At 39.4% G+C, this 20,928-nt stretch overlaps 1 protein-coding gene across 1 annotated transcript in view; it reads left to right on the top strand.

Annotated features, from left to right (window-relative positions):
- The window catches only part of RAD18 (RAD18 E3 ubiquitin protein ligase), a 107,617-nt gene extending 88,638 nt beyond the window's left edge, over positions 1-18,979 (top strand). Inside the window, exons 12-13 of the mRNA XM_004738431.3 lie at positions 7,630-7,692; positions 16,585-18,979. Coding sequence (XP_004738488.1) covers positions 7,630-7,692; positions 16,585-16,687 — 166 coding nt within the window. The 3' untranslated portion in view covers positions 16,688-18,979. The remainder of the gene's footprint in view (positions 1-7,629; positions 7,693-16,584) is intronic.
- The last annotated feature ends 1,949 nt before the right edge of the window (positions 18,980-20,928 follow it).

The raw sequence follows: 20,928 nt of genomic DNA, 5'->3' as shown, positions 1-20,928 counted from the left end.
AGGCTGTGGGGAAACAGACACTGTTCAAGTAGCTGGTGCTACTTAATACCATTCCGAAGGAGAAGAATCTGATGGGATCAACCAAAAGTACTGTTGTTTTGCTTTTTAGTCAGTATTCAATGAATTTGTTCTCCAGATTCCGCCTGCACATTTACACAGTGACTTACACACAAAGTTATTTATTGTGTACATAATAACAAAAGACTGGAAACTACTCAGGTATTTATCATTGGGGCTGGTTGATTAAACTATCTAGTACAGCCATACAATGACATACTGTGTGGTTGTTCAAAAGGACAATCTCTGTGTGCTTAATAAGGGAGAGATTCCCAGGATAGATTTGTAAGTGAAAAGACTGTTGTTCAAAACAGCATAGGTAGCATGTGGTTTCCTTTCTATAAGGCGGGTGGGGGATAGTGTATACTTATATTTATTTGTTTTTTCATAAAGAACACCTGAAGAATAAAAAAACTAATAAGTGATTACATTTTGGAGACAAGGGGGAATAGGTTGGTAGGGTAGTGAGGAGAATGTGAGATTTCTCAGTGCAAATCTTTTTATGTCATTTTGATTGTAAATATATTAGTCTACTTTAAATGGAAAAAAGTCTGTATTCTTTAAAATAGAGTCTGGAAATCTTTGTTACCTTCAGTGTTAATATAAATTGGTTAATGAAATTGGATGATGCAGGCAGTACGGTAAGAGAAAGATATTAAAGAGATTTTGTAATTTAGGAGGCATTGGGATTATTGGAAAAATTGCTAAATAAGTTTATGTTTCTGGTCAACAGAAAATATCTAAAGAAAACATCAAAGGAAACAGTAACATAAGTTATAAGTATATTACTATAATTTGTATTTTTAAAAATCTTCATGGTTGCTTTTGGAAGGTTGCCAATGCATTTTGTTTTTTAACTTTTAAGAATGTGACATTTATTGAATTTAATGTTGCCACAAAATCTTTTTCTACTAAAATACATTACTGTACTTTATTATGGTCATATGTCACTTATGAACTTCAAAATACCTCTGGAAGCTAAATGATTCCCTGTGTTTCAGGTGGTAATATTTATTTGTTGGAAGTTTTTAGAGAAATGTGGGAATGTCGAATAGTTCTGTCGCACCGTTTGTGTTTTCAGAAGAACTTAAACTAGGTGGTAAATGAGCCTATTGTCCTTTGGTTGAATGTAACATTGTTTTGGGGGGAATACATCTTCACCTAAGATACTATGACATCAAGTCCTTGAAATGTATGTGTCTATGAGATCCTCATACCTAGCAGGTAGGCGTTTTTGTTTGTGGAAGTTCATCTCAGTCATGGTTTTCTGACACTAGAGTGGTTCCCAGCATGTAGCCGATTGTTGGATTAATTTCCCTGGGTTTCACTTGCCCTGTTGATAAAATGGAAGGATAGTGTTTTTTTGGTTTGTGTGTGTGTGTGTGTGTGTGTGTGTGTGTGTGTGTTTGCTGGGCTAACCTCCCTGGGTGATTCTGAAAACAACAAAACTAAACAAATGAGGTGTTATATATTGTGAATGCTTTGTAAATTAAATATAACCTTAGTTTTAAGTAAGGTTTGCTTTCATCTCTTAAGGATTTATCATGTATTACTTGATAAAAAAGTTCTTATTCTTGTATCTGAATCTAGCTTCATTTATATTTTTCTAGATGTAATGGAGAGCAGTGAAACTCTTAGCTATGTTTTATCCATGAGCCTTATTGGTAGTTGTCTGATAAACCTTATTGATGAGTGTATAGGAGAAAGTAGTATTTTTTTAACTCTTGTGGATTAATAGCATTTTTCATTCTGCTGCTGCTGGTTGAAGCAGCACAGTATGGTAAAAAGAAGAGGAGCTTTGCATTCACATCCCTGTTTGTTGTTGTTGTTGTTTTTAACTTACTTTAATGTCCCCGATCTTTTGTCCATCTGTGGGGATAAAACCTAGGCCACTTATATGAAGTAAAGCTAAGGCACATTGGCTAATTATTACAGTGGTTTGTAGTAGTAGTTGCTCAAAAAGTGGTCATTTTTGTCATTGTCAACATTGAGTGATTTCTTGTTTGAACATAGGATGCTTACTATTCTAATGTTTTATTGTTAGCCTGCTGCTAACATTGGGCATATAAGCTGCTGCTTTTCCTGCAGAATAAGAACAGATTACAAAAAATAAGGATTTGAGGAAGGATTCATGGGAGCCAGCAGCATTTAGTTAGATACTGTTGTCTGGTGGCACTGTGTGCTCTCTATCAGTCCTCCAGTGGTCTATCCTTAAGGAGGTTTTTGGTTTTGTTTTTGGGTTTGATATATCAAGCATGCTCAAGTTAATGCCGTAATTATGAGAAGAGATGGGCCTGTGGGGGAGGGTGGTGGAGTAACTACTAGATAATAGCAAAATCCCACTTGTAAGTAATCTTTAATCCACAGGATTTTTTATAGCAGATGTTTGCATTTTTGCTACCCCACGGTACCCTGTGTACCTGCCATGCTGGATAAATAACAAGTTCTGATGAATTTGCACCCTGGTGTCATAGAAACAGTGGAAATCGGAGATTAAAATAGAGCACATAGTGATCAGGACTCCTAGCGCAAATGGAAGCATAGTGCTGAGGCAGTTATTCATGTAATTCAGACCCAGATTTGTTATATGAAAATGGAAGCACTATTTATTGAACATTTACTATGCGCTAAGCTCTGTGCTAACCATTCTCCATGTTTTATTGATTAAACTTTAAAATATCCTCATGAACTGCATGTGTTACCATCCTGACCTTATAGGTGAGAATATTAAGACTTGGAAAGACTAAGTAACTTGCCCAGTATTACATATCAAGTAACAGGAGCAGCACTGAAACTCAACTGTTTGATACTAAAATCTGTGATTTCTTATTTTCTGGGTTGTCTTATCAGTCATATACAATTGTGAGAGGTATTAGGTATCTTTCCAGCTTTGGTGGTAAAATCTTAACTAGTACGATGAAATCAGATACTGCAAAAGAAAGATACAAAATGTGTTTTCCTTTGCCTGTTAAAATGTTGTGCTACTACTTTTGGTAAGAGAATAACAAGAGCAAAATGTTATAGAAAGTCCAGTTAGGTCCAAGACCAACAAGCCAAAAACAGTTTAGCTTATATTTCTGAAGGTTTGAGCTGAAAATAAAGGTTAAATGGTATGAAAATTAAGTATGGATGTTTTAAATAGATCTACTAGAATCTTTTTGAGCAGAGGTTGGGAATTCCATAGAATTCAAGATTAATATTTTTGTCTGTGAGTCCTTATGTCTATTTAATCTATAGAATAATTCCTGGTCTAGCCTGGACTAATGGTAACATCAGAGAACACAGTTTAAACATCCTTATATTGGGAGCTGTGACTTTTATATACCTGACCTCATGTTCATCCAGCTTCTTAAAGCATGGTCTACCAGAATGTTCAAACCCAAATAGTAGAGGAGCTGAGATTTACTCTGAAAATCTGAGAATTAAAAGCTATAGCTGTTTAGACTCATACATGCTCTGACCCCCTGTATAACAGAGTGAATATTTTCTCCTGTTGAGGGTTTTTTAGAGATCTTGAAAGTATATGAAAGGAATTTTTGATCTCCAAGTCATAGTAAAATGACTAAGACTTCAAAAATATTAATTACTATCCACAAGGAAGAGATCTGTGAGTGTTAATTTTAGTAATACTGACTATTGTGCCCAGTAGTCTTTTTATAAAATCCTATTTGTGAAACTGTATGTGTAATTTCAGGAATGTGGTTTTTAAGTAGAATTTGGTGAGTGCATTACTTTAAAAAGGAACGAACAAGTCTCTCTGCTGTTTTAATTATATTAGCATCAACTCTTAGTTGTTTTTTGGGAGATGTGGGGAGGGACAGAGGAAAAGGAAGAGAAAGAATCTTTTTTTTTTTTTAAAGATTTTATTTATTTATTTGACAGATAGAAATTGAAGGTAGGCAGGCAGAGATAGAGGGGGAAGCAGGCTCCCTGCTGAGCAGAGAGCCCAATGCGGTGCTCGATCCCAGAACCCTGGGATCATTACCCGAGCCAAAGGCAGAGGCTTTAACCTCCTGAGCCACCCAGGCACCCCAGGAGAGAATCTTTTTAAGCAGGCACCGTATCCAGCACAGAGGCCTACCTGGGGTCTGATCTCATGATCCTGAGATCATGACCTGGGCAGAAAATCAAGAATCGGATGCTCACCTAACCCAGCCATCCAGGCACTCCAACTCTGTTTCTTAGTGGTGACTAGAATCAGAGTAGCAGATATAGCAGATAATCCTGAAATATCACTGTAGGTAAAGTTTATGTCATTCAGATTAGTAACTAAACTGGGGCGGAAGGAAAGGAGGTGAGAACTGAGGATGTTGGAGCTAGCTGGGCAGCGTGGCTAGTCAGGGGTATTGAAGTCACAGAGTAAGAGGAGACTGCAGATCATTTTTGAGAAGTGTTTTTTGTGAACTTCCTCTACCATCTGTTTTCACTGAGGTAGTGTAGCAAAAACTGCTTAGGTTTTTGTCACTAATGTACTGCAAATATTTTCTTTTAACAAATCAATGATTTCTACTGGTGATTTGAAAGCCTGTAGGTAAATTGACCACAAGACGACTAGGTTAGTTGACAGGCCCAGCTGTCCTGCTTACTTAGCTAGAACAGGATGGATACTTTGTAACCTTTCTGTTAAAAACAAACAAAAAAAACAACAAAAAACCCACAACTGCGTATTTGTGTTGTTGGGGATGTTGGCAAGAAGCACACTTTATTTCTTCTAGCCCTGTGACACCTACCAGGACCCAGAGCTCATGACCACCCTTTAACTCCCATTCCCTTCGCTTATGGCTTCTCGATAGGAGCTCCCTAGTGGATGGAACTTGGTTCTTGGCAGCAAGGAGGCTGGATGGCCAAAACACACACACACACACACACACACACACACACACAACACAAAAAACCAACTTACTCTGTGTATAAAGCATATATATAGACACACATACAATATATAAATAGGTACACATAATATTTCAGTATTAAAATCTCATAGAAAGGCAATTATGGAAAAATAAAAAGTCTAAAAAAGATCTTTAGGTTGGGGACGATAAAGAAAAAGGTTGGGAAACACTGCCGTAGCTCTGTCCAGGTGATGAAGAGTGGGTGATGCTATCAGTGTAACAGGAGAGAGAAGAGGAAAAAAAAGTTTCATGAAAACAGCTTCAGTTTTCTTTATAAAGTTGTAGTAGTTAAAAGTGAAGTAAGGAATAACAAAGGTTGGGCTGTTGGGAGTGGAAAGGGTAGACTGCTTCTGTGGGGGTGAGGGTGGCTGTAGCTATTAGCTCTCCCTAGTAAGTGGCTATGAGGGTCTGTCTCTTAGAAAATTCATAAAGTTGGTGCAATCTGCCTGTATCTCCTCAAGGACCTTCTGCTTTTCTCCCTTCTCTCCTAATACTAGATTTAGCTAGCTATTTAATGAGAATGCTTGTTTTAAGACAGTTTACAGTAAAATACAAATTACCAATAAAATGAATATTATTATTTAATGGGGCACTTGCATTTGCATGAGGGGGGCACCCTTAAATGTAGAAGAGTAGCAGATGCTTAGTTACTGTGATACTTTAGATCAGATCTTCCCAACCCAGGGGCTTGAAGGAAAGATTCACGGGGCCTGCAAGAGCACATACATAGCAAGAATTATCTTTAGAAGAGTGTCTCACAAATCCAGGTACTACTGTTTTTTCACTGTCCTGCATGTGCCACTGTAATGAGTAAAATATAGACTAGAAGACTTACTAAATTTATAATACTTTATTATTATTTATTTTCTCAAGCCACCTATAGTGAATGCATTGTTGCTTCCATCTGAAGATCCTTATCCTGAAATGCCTAAGAACCACTGAACTAGCTGTGTTGGAGGGTCACTACCCCTGCACGGCACATGGAATCGCCACACAGAGGCCATTCCACACATGAACGAACCACAGTCAGAAGGGCTCGTGCATATAGCTCCTTGAGAGGCTTAGGGTTTGGGGGGTACCCCTTGAGTAAAATATTTGGCACAGAGGAGTGTTGATTGATGGTTGTTGCCTTGTTTTGTTCATGAACTACAGGCAAACATTCTTCAAAGTGATTTGTCAGTAGTTGAGAATGAATCATTATTCATTCTTCTTATAGGTCCATAATTTTTAACCTTATGTTATCTGAGTATCATTAGAAAATGATTGGCATAGGGGCACCTGGGTGGCTCAGCGGGTTGAGTCTCTGCCTTCGGCTCGGGTCATGATCTCAGGATCCTGGGATCGAGCCCTGCATTGGGCTCTCTGCTCAGCTGGGAGCCTGCTTCCCTCCCTTTCTCTCTCTGTCTGCCTCTCTGCCTTCTTGTGATCTCTGTCAAATGAATAAATAAAATCTTTAAAAGAAAAAAAAGAAAGAAAAAGAAAATGATTGGCATAGACATAGCCAATCCTATTGTTTCTCATACAGGAGAAAGTTATTCCTTTGTTTTAACCTTCTCCACCCTGGGGTAGTGACTCCTGTTTCTGAGTTGTCCCATGAAATGCCCTTCACAGTTTTTTGTCTTGGATACCTAAAGAAATGCTTTTTTGCTATTGATGCACATCTTTTTTTCTTTTTACTTACTTGGTAAGAATTATTTGGGTAAGAACAAGATGCTAAAAGTTTTGGAACACTTTTTTCTTTTTAAGAAATTATACATGTCCTCTATAACCTTATTTTACCCTGTGTCCTGCACAGATAGACCAAAGATTATATGACACTTGGTAAGCCAGGTTGTATTATAACAAATTCCATTATTAGCACAGTTCAAATTAATTAAATTTTACTTTACTTTGGCTACAAAGGGACTAAAAGCCACTTAGGAACTTAATGTCTCATTGTGAATCTCATTACTGGAGTGCTGTCTTTTAAACACAATTTGATCTTTGGTTGCCATGGGAGATTAAAAAGGTTTGTGACTGTATTCCGTTTTATTATTTTTAAATTTTATTTATTTATTTATTTATTTTTAAAATAGTACAATTTTTTTTTTAAAGATTTTTTTATTTTTTTTTTTAATCGGGGGAGGGAGAGCGAGCACAGGCAGACAGAATGGCAGGCAGAGGCAGAGGGAGAAGCAGGCTCCCTGCTGAGCAAGGAGCCCGATGTGGGACTCCATCCCAGGACGCTGGGATCATGACCTGAGCCGAAGGCAGCTGCTCAACCAACTGAGCCACCCAGGCGTCCCTGTATTCCATTTTAATGGTTTTATGTTGAAGGATTTATTTAAACTTTAATGATTTTTTCTTTATTATTGCTAGTTTTTTAAGTTTTTTTACATTGATGTATAATAAACTGCAAATATATAAAGCACGCAGTTTGATGAGTTTTGATACATGTATACAGCTATGAAATCATCTTCACAATCAAGACAACGAACCTGTCCACTCCCAGAGTTTCCTTGTGCCACTTTGTAATCCCTCCTTGCCCACCCTCTGCCCCCTGCAGGTAATCAATCACTGATCTGCTAGTTTGCTTTCTATCACTAGAGATTAGTTTGCGTTTTCTAGAATTTCATATAATGGAACCATGTGGTTATGGTCTTTTTATTGTCTGACAATATTGATGTACATGTCCTTTTAGTTCCAGTTCAGATATCATAAGAGATCTTCTAGAAGAAGAGGAAGCCTGGGAAGCATCACATGGGTGAGTTCTCATCATCAAGAAGTAGTGTGTACTCTGAGAAATTATAATTCCATGCAGTTGATTTTCAAACAAAAGAGTTCTTGTGCTTTCTGATTTACGGTAATAATTCACACACATTAAGGTAAAGATTTCCAGTTTACTACTTATTTCTGTACATTTTTGCTTAGAAGTGGAATCCCACGGTAATAATTCTGCTTACTTGTCAGAAGTTGTTTTCAAAAGACAGAATGTTCCAACGAGAAATTTACAGTTTACCCATAAGCACTGACTCAGAGTTTAGAAAACTTTCAGTCCTTTCCTAGATGTTCCCAGTCATGTTTAGTGTAGAATAAATGCAGCAGTTTGATTCCTTTTCCTGTTAGCATTTAGGAATCTGTCTGGGAGATGAGAATGGTGGAGGGGACCTATTCCAGGTCCTACCGGTAGGTAAGGAAGAAAGGAACAATGCCAAAGAATATTACATTTTCATTAATCTCTACCTGCAGGAGTGAGCTGCAGTACAATGGGGCAGCTTTGTTCCACTGTAATTTTGTGATTACACTTCAGTGGGCCCTCCAAACTGCCTAGCAGTTTTACTGTTTCTGTGGTCATTCCTTTGTTTGGTTCTTCACAAGGATTATTTGAAACCTCACCTCTTTCCAGTGGCTGCACCCCCAGCTGGAGACCTTTTCTCTTCTTTTGTAGAGAAAATAGAAGCCATTATGTGGGAGTCCTCATCTTTCCAATACCAAATGTATAAATCTGTCTATATTTGTATGTATTTTATTCCTCTTTTTATATTTGCCTCCTTTTATAATAAAGGGATGTCTTATCAGAGGCTAATTCTTCCTTGTTCCTACCCATTTGTTAGGAACTTTATCCCTTCTTTGTCTGGCAGCTGTTCCCCCTCAACTGTATCTTTGTCATTGGGTTCTCAGACTGCTCAAATCTTTCCATCTTAAAACCAACCAAATAACACTTCATTCAGTGTCTCCTCTCATTCCCATTTCATCCTGCAGCCACTGTTGTATCTTTCTTTCCTTTCTTTTCTCTCTCTCTCTCTCTTTTTTTTTTTAAGATTTTATTTGCTTGACAGAGGCACACAGCAAGAGAGGGAACACAGGAAAGCAGGGGAAGTGGGAGAGGGAGAAGCAGGCTTCCCTCTGAGCAGGGAGCCGGATGCAGGGCTTGATCCCAGGACCCTGGGTTCATGACATGAGCCAAAGACAGGTGGTTAACAACTGAGTCACCCAGGCGCCCCTGTCCTTCCTTTACTTAATGGATGGTCTCTACCTGCTTTTTCAAACTCCTCATCTCCCACTTATTCTTCCACATTTTCAGCCAGTTCCGTCGTTCATCTGAATTCATTTTCACTAAGGTCATCAAAGAACTCCATCTTGCTAAATCCAAAGTTAAGACCTTCTTTGACTTCTTAGCAAATTTGATATTGTTGACCTTTTCACCTTTTTAAAAGCCTATTTGAGACTCAAAGAGGTAAATTTCCATCCCAAGGTCACTTGAGCCCTGCATTAGGCTCTCTGCTCAGCAGGGATCCTGCTTCCTTCCCCTTCTCTCTCTCTCTCTCTCTCTTTCTGCCTGCCTCTCTGCCTACTTGTGATTTCTCTCTCTGTTAAATAAATAAATAAAACCTTTTAAAAAAAAAAAAAGGCATCATATAACAAAGCACTGAGAAGACCAGTCCCATCAATTCATCCTCATAAATAATAAATGTTACAGCTAGAAGGATCTAAGTGTTCATCTCATCTAATCCCTTCATGATATAGAAGGAAGCTGGACACCAGAGTGGTATATTGACTAGGTCTAGGTCCACAGCTAGGTAGTGGCACTGCCAATATGAGAATTCAGGCCTCCTGACTTAAGCTAAGCATAGAAGAGTACAGTTAAGCTTATACCATAATGTAGCATAGAACAGTGCAGATAAGCTTATACCATAATGTAGCTTTAGAGGCAGAATCAGGAAAAGCCTCCATATCTTTACTTTAAACAAAATTTGGCACTTTACATCTTAAGCTTATAGGCATGTTTTGTGGTACCACAATGGCATATTTGAGATATTGGTCCTAGAACATACTATTTCAGTTCCAACACATTCTCTTAATTCCATAAATGATTGAGAGGTTCTATTAGCAACACAGTGCTCAATATAAAGCAGTATTTTCATGAGCAGCAAAAAACCCAAAAACTATTTTCTGTAGACTGATCTTGGGTTCTTATGTCTCTAAATATTTGTTCATCTTACTGTTTTGAGCTATAAAATATATTTGCATCAGACGGAATGAAAACAGTAAGAGAAGTGGTCCTGGTATATCATTTCACATTTCTAGGCTTCATTTTTTTATATATATAAGATTCTGCCCCAGGGAGTCTAAGTCCCTTCTCTCCAGAGCTGCTTGCCCTCCACTGTCCCCTCCCTCAGTGAATGGAGTGTGGTAGTTTGCCTCATTGTTCAAGCCAGACACCCAGGAATCGTTTTCAACCTCTCATTTGCCCTGATCTTTCATATTCAGTCATCCGCCAAAGTCGTATGGGTAGGTGGTGCTCAGATCTAAATATGCATCACAGACATCTGAAGGACTTCTTAAAACACAGATTATTGGGCTTTACCGAATTCGAAGAATCTGATTCAGTACATTTGGGGTGGAGCCTAATAGTTTGCATTTTTAACACATTCCCAAGCGTCACTAAGCTGGTCCTGGGGCCCCCACCCAGCGCAGCACCTTAACGATATCTCTCTCCATCAGCCCTTTGTGCTGCAGTTGGCTACAGGCCTTTTGCTCTTCTCTCTAGCTTGCTGCAACAGCTGTCCAGCTGCCTCTCTGCCTCTAGTCGTTACAGTTCATTCTGCGGGTGAGATCTGAAACACACTGCGTTCTTTCTGTTGGACTTTAAAGTCCTCTGAGGACTTGCCAGCATCCAAGGCTCTTACTGTCATGGCGCCAGCCTACCTACTGGCTCATGGAATTTCATATGTGCCTACCCCCTCTCCACCCCTCAACTCCTTGTTTCATCTAAGCCGAACTACTCATAGTCACCTCAGAGAGTCATGTTACCTTGCTTCTGTGCCTTTGCTTTGCCTCATTGCCTTTTCCCCTTTCCTCATCTAGATGGCAGTTGTTACTCCTTTCTCCACAGTTCCATTCAGAAGCCCCTGATTCTGCTCCAGCACTCTGCACTTACCACTTGACTGCCTTTCTAGTGAGCATGTGCATTGGACCTTGAATCTTCATGTGTGTAGCTTCGTGCCCATAGTGGGCACTCAGTAAGTATATGAATGAAAGAATATGTCAGTCAGTGTTTACTGGCTCTCAATACACTCATTAATGGATGTCGCTGTTAGTGACAGCTTCTGTGGCTTCAAGAACCTGTGAGTGGATAAAGATTGTCACTTATGAATCATTTTAACTATGTCATAGTGTCTTAAAGAGGAAATTTTAGGAAATAGGTTTCTCTAATATTCTTATAAAATCAGAAAGGAATAATTTTCTCTGTTAATCTGAATTTCATCTTAACCCCATGAGAATTCATTTGCAACACATTATTATTATTTACCCATTCAACAGCTGATGGGCATATTTGGGTTGTTTCCAGATTTAGGGGATTAATGAATAAAATTGCTGTAAGGATTTGAGTGCAGTATTTTGTGTGGACATAAGTTTTCATTTCTCTTGGGTAAATATCTAGGAATGGCATCGTATGGTTCATGTATGTTCAACGGATAGGAAACTGCCCAGCTGTATTCCACCAGCAATGTATGAGAGCTCTTAGTTGCTCCATATCTTGGCCAGTACTTTGTCATTGTCTTTATTTTTAAAGCCATTTTAATAAAGATATATTGGTATTTTTCTGTCATTTTAATTTGCATTTCCCTAAGGATTCATGATGTTGAACTTGCCCTCACATGCATATTTGCCATTCTTGTGTCTTTTGATGAAGTGCTTCCTCAAATTTTCTGCCCATTTATTAAATTGGGTGTTTTTTTAAATTTGGGATTTATGAGTTCTTTAGCAGAAACGTGTTTTGCAAATATTTTCTCCTACTTTATGGCTTGCCTTTTCATTTTCTTGATAGTGTCTCTCAAAGAGCAGTTTTAAGTTTTGATGAAATCTAATTTGTTAATTTTTTCTTTTCTTTTACATATGGTGCTTTTTTGTGTCCTACCTAGGAATTCTTTACTTAACCCAGTGGTTTTCTATTATGTTCTAGAAGTTTTAGGATTTACATTTAAATCTATAATCTATTTCAAGTTGTTTTTTATAAATGGTGCACAGTATAGATTGAGGTTCAGTTTTTCTCTTTTACTTTATTTATTGAAGAAACTATCCTTTCTTCATTTAATAATTTTGGTACCTTAATCAAAAATCCATTGGTTATGTATGTGTGGGTCTATTTCAGGAATCACTGTTTTGCTCTATTGATTTATGTGTTTGTCTTTTCACCAGTGACACCCTCTCTTCATTACTGCAGCTTTATAATAAGTCATGAAATCAGCTAGTATGAGGCCTCTAACTTTCTTTTTCCAGTTTACATCAGAGTTCATTCTTTGTATTTTATAGTGTATCAGTTTTAACAAATGTATAATGACATGTCTACCATTATAGTATAAAGAAAGTTTCCCTGCCCTAAAAATCCTTTATGCTCCACCTGTTCATCTCTCCTTCTCTCCAAGTTCCAACAACCACTGATTTTTTTTGTCTTTATAGTTTTGCGTTTTCTAGAATGTTGTTTATTTGGAACCCTACAGTATGTAGCCTTTTCAAATCGACTCATTTCATTTACTAATATTTAAAATTGTCCCATGTCTTTTTGAGGCTTGATAGCTCATTTCTTTTTAGTGCTGAATAATATTCCATGGTCTGGAGTATTACAGTTCTTTTATCCATTCACCTATTAAAGGACATCTTGGTTGCTTCCAGGTTTTTGCAATTATGATTAAAGTGCTATATATAATTATATTCTAATTAAAAACAAAGTATGGGATTTTGTATAAGTTTTCAGTGCCCTTGGAGAAATACCAAGGAGTACAATTGCTGGATTGTATGGTAAGACTATATCTGATTTTGTAAAAAAAATGCCAAACTTTGTTCCAGAGTGGCTATGCCATTTTGCATTCCCACTGACAGTGAATGAGAACTTTTTCTTGCCCTACATCCTTACCAGCTTTTGGTGTTGTCAATGTAAATCTTTCTTTTTTAGAATTATTTTGGCTATTCTGGTTGATTAGAATTGAAGCTTAGGTCTGCTTGGTGGCTTGCTCAGGTAAACAACTGACTCTTGCTTTCAGCTCAGGTTGTGATCTCAGGGTCATGAGATTGAGCCCCCTGTCAGTCCTGGTGCTTAGTGTGGAGTCCGCTTGGGACTCTTACTGCCTCTCCCTTTGCCCCTCCCCCCCCCCACTCTCTCTCTCAGATAATAAATAAATCTTAAAAAGAAAAAAAAAAAAAAAGTGGTGCTGAGGTTCCCCTGTCCGTAAGGGAGATGAAAGGCTATCCGTACCCGTCTGGATGTGTTGCTGAACTTTGGGAAGGGATTTTGTGGTTCTATTGGATATAGGTACCAGATTCACCATCCTACCCTGTCCTGTGGGAAAAGGAAGCATCTGAATTGATTTAATGGGGTTTGGGTAAGACTCACAATGGGGAAGGGAAGTAATGTGACTTTGTAGATGGGGCCCTTTGGGCTAATTCATTATACTATTGTTTTTAAATTTGTATGTGTGTAGGAATTAATGGGTTATATGTACTCATAATTCTATATCCAGTAAATGCCAGAGCAAATTCTCTGATAGGGAAGAGCCAAACACAGAGAAGTGAGTTGAGTTCCCACAACCCTAATCACCCTTTATAGCTACAAGTCTTAAGACTAATGATTTTCCCTAGAGCCTCAGAGAAAGGAGGCAGCTTCCACCTAGAGGCACCCTTTGGGATTTTGGACTTGTGTCCAGCCTAGCATAGCTACAAGTTATACACCTTTTTGAAAAATAGCTATTTGCTTGCTATTAGATTCTTTCAAAACTGAATGGCCTAATCCATGGAGGCTCTTATGGACTGAATTGTTTCTCCCTAAAATTCATATGTTGAAGCTCTAACCTCCAATGTGACTATATTTGGAGATGGAGCCTTTAAAGAAGTAATTAAGGTTAAACAGGTCATAAAAGTGGTCATGAAGCCACAGAGTGGTGGATCTCCTTCTTTGAGGCTACAAACCTGAATGGTGCTGAGTGAGCCATGTGGGTCATTCACGTACGTATCAATAATAAGGGCCCATTCTTTGAAGGAAATGACTGTAATCAATAATGGGCTGATGGTCAAGGGATTCGCTAGACTTTTTATCCTCCCTACAATCTGTAGGCATAATATTACTGAGTGTTGGAATGGCCTCCTTTAAAAATGTCAACTCCCTCACCTTCTAGTCCATATATCTTAGTAAGGAAATTTGGTCACTGAATGCTGCTGTCTCCAGAAAGGAATCCTTTCCTTTTGGCCACTTTCTGGGTAATGATTAGGACAGAAAGGGTTTTGAGGTTATGTATTTTCCTATTTCAGAAACTCAGGGTTCCTTCTTAACTATTCCTGTGCATGATGTTTCTTTCTTTCTCCTAACAGCAACTGTGTAATGGCCAGATTGGTACCTCCTCTGGGTAGCAGCTTGGCAGGCGGGGGGCGGGGAGGGGGTGTCCTAGTGGATTCGCACTTAATTCTGATTCAACTTATTGGATTCACTTTCTGGACTGATACGGTTCTAGGTCAGGGATAGCAAACTATGGTCCATAGGCCAAGTCTGGCCTGCTGTCTGTTTGTTGATAAAGTTTATTGGAACATAGCCACACACATTTGTTTATCTATTGGATCTGGTTCTTTTCACAATTACAACAGAATTGCGTGGTTACAACAGACTGTATGGCCCTCAGAGCCCAAAATATCCTTTACACAAAGAGTTTGCCAACTCCTGTCCTAAATCAGAAGGCTAGTGATGACTTGCCTGAGTGCAGTACTCACTGAGTCTTCTTACTATGGCCCACATGTGTCAAAGGGAGGACATAATGAGTCTCCAAAAAGTTTAATAAACTTTTTGAGGAAATTGAGGAAAAGGTACAGTTACAGCTAATAAAAAGGCACAGGCTGGTTTTGTGGAGGGGGAGAAAGAGTAACTTCTAAGAGGAGGAACCTCTTAGACTCTGGGAGTTACAGAGAGGGAGGGACAGTAATGAACTTTGTCCTTCAGAGCCACCTCTGGAGCCATCTCTCCATGTATATCCTCCAGCTTATCCCTAGAGCCTTTATCATATTAATCGTAGTTACTTAAAGTTTTAGTCTGATGGTTCCAACATGTGGGTCATTCTGTCTGTGTCTCTTGGTTACTTTATATCTTGGCAGTGGACTTTTTATTTGGTGTTTCTTCTTTGTGCATTGTACATCTTGTGTGGATGCTAGACATCTTGCAGAGGTCCTTAGATACTGAGGTAAAAATAGGGTTTGTGCCTGGAAACAGCATGCTGCTGCTTCTCATAGGCCATTCCAACCAGGTTGGAATTTCCTGGTTCCTACCATGACCTTCAGTGTATCAGAGGCATCAAATTCCTCAACCAGTGGACTAATTTTACCTTGTGCTTAGTATGGGGGCTGGATTGTGGGAAGCTTTTGTTCTCTGATTTTGTTCTCATTTACCTTTCAGCCTTGTCTGCACGCCTGCATTCCAGAGGTGCAACTCTCCATGTCTACACCTCTCCCTCAGCAGTATACTGCTACTGCCTATTACTTGGTGCTTGGCTCCTGGTGGGAGCCTGCTGGGGCTCTCTTGTTGTCTTGTTCCAGCTACAGTCTTGGGCAGGCCCTGTGTGCCTGGATCTCGGGGTTGGAGCTTTCTCTTCCCATCTTTCCCACCTCCCTTGTTAGTTAGACTACCTTGCCCAAGCCTTTGCTTGGTATTGTTTGAGATCACCAGCCCAAGATGATTTTCTGCCCTTCCTCCAGAGTAAAGATTTTTATTTCTATTTCCCCAGCAGCAAAGAAACTTTGCAGTGTTCTTGCAAATTATTTCCTATCCTTCCCTTTCAAGCAGACTTCCCATTCAAACATTGTGCCCCTTCTATAGAGATAGTAGATCTTTGCCTGGTTCCTGTGAGCCAGTGAGTTTCCCTCAGCAGCGGAAAGCTCTCAGTTCATAGGAGAGAAGAGTCCCTAGAAGAGGTAGGACTTTCTGCCTGATCCCTGTCACCCGCATTCACCAGCTTTATCCTGTGACACCACAGTGGGCTTTCCTCAGTCTCCTACCCTGCTCCCAGTCTTTCTTATGAGCACTGTTCGGAGCTTCTGGAAAAGAGCTTGCCAATGCATGTGGCCTATCCTTTGTGTCAGGGGCCTTCAGTACCAGCCCATAGTTCAGAATTCATTAAAATGTTAGCTCATGTCCTCTTGCCTGGTTGTACAACAGCCACCTTTCTCCCAGTTCTGTGTCAAAAGTGACAGAATTTATGTGGCCCACCTTTCTTTCATGGGGCTTATCTTTCTTTGGAATTTGTTTTCTTGATTACCTTACACCCTCAGCTCTCAGACAGGCTCACGAGAATGATTTTGTTAGACACCGACTTTGTCTTGTTAGGATACCAGCACTTTTTTTTTTTCCCCCCAGTTTTCTTCATGTTAAGCTAGTCTACATTTTGATTCATAAGGCATTCAGTTCCTGCTTCTGTCACTTACGGCCTGTAATCTTTGCTTAGTCACTATTTTCTCCGTTATAAAATGTGTATAATAATAACAGTAATAATAATTACTATAGATTTGCCAGTGGAGCAGAGAACTGTCTAGTGTATGTGAAAGCACTTGTCAACTAGAAGCTGCTGTAGAATAATCATCATTATTTTCTGAGATGCTTTTTCCTATTTTTTGTTTTCAGAAGTGATCTTCAAGACACAGAAATGAGTCCAAGACAGAATCGTCGTACCAGATCAGCAGAGGGTGCTGAGATTGAGCCGAGAAATAAGCGGAATAAAAATTAGTGAGGGCTTTGCTGACCTTTCCAGTGTGGTGATTGGAGTGTGGCACTTTGGGTTGCCACATAGACTTCATATTCATAAATGCCCAAGTGTTGACTTCTCAATATGATAGTTAGCTGATTTTCATACGTTTTGCCTTTCCTGGGAAAAATAAGTTCTAAAACCCCCTCACTTGGTCAATTACTCACTGTCTCTAAAGCATCTCTGTCTAAAAATATTGACATCTGCACATCTGCCGACTTTGCAGAGTATACAAAGATCTTGACAAAGAGTTTTGTGTGGTTTTGTTTCTGAATTTCAGGATTTCCTCAAAGCATTCTCCTCTTCTCAAGAAATTAACTTGAGAAAAGGATTCTTTTCAACCTCTCTTACAAGGAACAGCTGAGGAGTTAAGAGCCTTTGTATTTCTGGAAAGGCAGCACCACTTTGGTGCTTATCAGCCCTTGATGCCCGGATGCCAGCATGCCTGTCACAGCAGTTATGTGATGGTCATTGCCCAAGTTTTTAATGTAGTCGTTTGTCACTTGGAGTAGGATGTTAGTATTGAAACTAAAAGTCACAAACACTAACTTTGAAACATTGGCATATTCTTTGGAAATGACACTTCAAAATGATATTAATCTTTTTTTTCCTTTTTCACTTGGGTAAATCAGATCTTTACTACTCTGACTCCAAGCTATTAAACAAAAAGAATGCAATAAATGAATTTGAAAATGAATAGACTGTATCAATTTAAAATAATGTTCTGGAAATAGTGTCTTATGAATAGTGGAGTACAAGCTGCAGATCAATGGAAAGACTTGGTCAGAAATTGTCTCTGTGCAAAATGTCCACCAGTTCCCAGTTCTTCCAGAGTTCCTAAGGCCATTCTTCAGCATCCCAGAGTCAGTCCTCTCCACCCCTGTCCCCACATCACTCCCGGCCCAAACACATCACTGTTCAAATAATATGACAGCACATGAGCCAGTGCTAAGAAAACAAATTTATGAATGTACCAGAGAGACATTTGTGTCCCCCTTTCCAAAGAATGTCTCCATTGACTTTGGCTTTTTGGTATGCTTTTGGGTTTCTGGATAATGTGTGGAGTCTCATTATGACTTAGAGTTCAGCGCTTCCACACTTAAATGGCCATTTGTTTTCTTTTTGAGTTCCCTGAGCTTCAAATGGTTATTTAAGAATTTGTCATAGTCATTTCATCTGCTAAATTATGAGTGGTGCATTAAGGAAACTAAAAGCACCACTCACTGAATCTTTCAAAGGATCTGATATGAGGTAAGTGAGCAATATCAACTAAAATAAGGTTTAACATTGCTGTGATATTTACGTCACTGAATTGCCAGAAATTATGCTAAAATGAAAACTGTTCCAATAAAAATTGCACAGCCTACTATAAATTAAACTGGAAGTAATTACTACTTTAATTGCAGCTGTTAAAAACAAAATCCAAACAAGTAAATGTGAAGATCTAATTGGCTTTATTCGAGGATTCATGAATCAGGCAACATCCCATCTACAAGTAGAAAGGAGCCAAGTTGCTGTACAAAATGGATAGTTTTTAAAGGCAGAAACAAGGTTGAAGGAAGGACTGAAGCCATTAGCAAAAGAAAAGAAAGGATTGGTGTAGGCAAGTTCATCCTTTGGGGGAAGACTAGATGCAGATGATGTCAGTAAAGCTGATCAGGAAATTCCAGATCGGCTGGGTAAAGGTCACATCCTGGCAGTGCAATGAAGTTTTGGTTGCTGTTGTGGGGGCAAGTGACTCCATTTGGGGCCTATTAGTTCTTTTCCTTTTTCTTCCTTTTAAACACAACGAAAGATTTTGCAAGGGAGTAGTGAGACCCATGATAGAGAGTCAGGCAAGTGACTTTATTCAGAAGATTTTTGATTATCTTCTTCATCAGGTAGCCATCATTGTGCTGAGTGATGTAGGAATGATGTTAGGGTTCAAAGCCAGGGGCCAAAAAAGAACTCTTAAGATGTCTTTGGTGTAAAAAGATGGTTTCATTAAAGTACAGGGAGAGGACCTGTGGGCAGAAAGACTGCACTGGGGTCAGGAAGAGTGGCCCATTATATACTATCAAGTTGGGGGGTGGGTAGGTATAGCATAAGCCTCCCAGGTATTTTGACAAGATTTCCAGGATTCTGAGGGGGCAGCTGTTGTTAGAAAAAGGGGCTAGTTAGGAAAAGGTCATTTATTACTCTTCAGTAAAAACTGAGTCATGAGACTTTTCAGGTGTGTATTGGTGGCTCATATGCTTGGAGGATGATTGCCAACCTGTATCTTGTGGGGGTAGAGATAAAGGAAGTTTCCAAGGGAAATTTTTTTTTTTTTTAGATTTTATTTTATTTATTTGACTGACAGAGATCACAGATCACAAGTAGGCAGAGATGCAGGCAGAGAGAGAGGGGGAAGCAGGCTCCCTGCTGAGCAGAGAGCCCAATGCGGGGCTCCATCCCAGGACCCCGAGATCATGACCTGCGCTGAAGGCAGAGGCTTAACCCACTGAGCCACCCAGGCACCCCACCAAGGGAATTTTTATATGTTAAAGTAGATTTATAGGAACCTGGGGGTCGGATTAAGACTGTCTTTTGCCCTTAGCAAAATATTAACATCAAAGCAGCTGAGTTCCTAGAGGAATGCCACTCTGCCTGTTTAAAGGACTTGTCAATGGGCTACAGGTAGTAAGGAAATGTAATAGTTTTTTTTTCTGCCTTTGTTCCCATATCACTGAGTACTGGGAAAACAGAGGTGACCAGAGGCCATCTGAAATGGTGGTTCTCAGTAGGGCAGAGAGGAAGATTTTGCCCCTAGGAGACATCTGGCAATGTGTGGAGGCATTTTTGGGTGTCACAGCTGTGGTGTTAGGGGATTGCCACTAGTATCAGTGGGTAGAGACCAAGGATGCTTCTCAACATACTACAACACACGGGGTAGCCCTCTTGCAGGGTTTGCTCAGGCTGCTGTAGCAAAGCACCATGGACTGGGTGGCTTAAACAAAAGAATTTTTTTTTCCCTCCCAGTTCTTGGAGGGCGGCAGTTTAAGATAAAGTCAGTAGGGTTGGTTTCTTCTGAGATCTCTCTCCATGGCTTGCAGATGGCCATCTTCTTACTGTGTCCTTAGCTGATCTTTCCTCTTTGTTTGCCCATGTTTGTATCATAATCGCCTCTTAAAAGGACAGCAATCATACTGGATCAGGGCCCAGTAATACAATTTCACTCTACTGTAATTATCACTTTAAAAACCCTGTTTCCAAGTGCATTCACATTCTGAGGTGCTGGGATTTACAACTTTAGTATATGAGTGGCAGGGTCAGGGAACACAACTTAGTCCATAGCACAACCCGTCCCCCCCAATTAAGAATTACGTGGTCCATTAAAATTGTCAGTGGTGACAAGATTGAGAAACTCCTGTGTAGAGAAGCTCTCAGATCTCCTTGAAAAATAATGCCTAAAGGGTATTTACTGAGCTCTATATATTAGCATTTAGAATACATTTAATACTCATATATTGAAAGAAAGGGATTTTTATATCCATTTGAAAATGAGGAACATAGGTTAAGTGTGAAATTCAGGATTGAAGCCAATAAGCTTTTGATTCCAAAGTTCATCTTTTAGTGAAAAAATGATCTCATCACTGGTTATTCTTTTTACCTCCTAACACCCCTTAAGGGTAGTTAGGGAGGGTATAACATCTCCTGTGGGTATGTCATCCCACAATGGCAGCGATGCTTATGGTTTGGGGAGGGTGCAGGTAAGCTGCTGTGTCGTCCAGAAGGGGACCTCCAGGTCCCTGACAGCATGGCTGTCAGGCCATGCTTTCATCTTCTAATCCCTTCTTTCTTCTTTATACCTCTCATTGAGAGTCACTGGTCTCATTGAAGAAGTAATTCATACACATGACAGCGTGAACAGTGTAGTGACAACAGTGGATATTTAAGAACTAACTCATGTGGTTATAGAGCTTTAGAGCAGGTCTCCCTAAAATGTGCCCCTTTGGCACGTGGTAATTGAGCTAAAGCAATTGAGACCCTGTAGGCCCAAAAACTTTTTGCCAATTCCCTTAACTACCTGGAAGAATTTAAACTGGGGATCTTTCGCAGATTTAGAATTAATACCAGAGATAAAATTTTATCTGTGTAACCTTTCTCAGATAAACATCTCATTACATCTAAAGCATCTGATCTTTTTCTTATTTCCCTGTGAATTTGGAACCCCAGGCCTCTATCCCATTCCTTTCTGTCTT

Source organism: Mustela putorius, unplaced genomic scaffold, assembly GCF_011764305.1.
Source record: "Mustela putorius furo isolate JIRA1106 unplaced genomic scaffold, ASM1176430v1.1 tig00003850_pilon_pilon_pilon, whole genome shotgun sequence".
Classification (NCBI taxonomy): Eukaryota; Metazoa; Chordata; class Mammalia; order Carnivora; family Mustelidae; genus Mustela; species Mustela putorius.
This window is presented reverse-complemented; position numbering and strand designations above follow the sequence as displayed.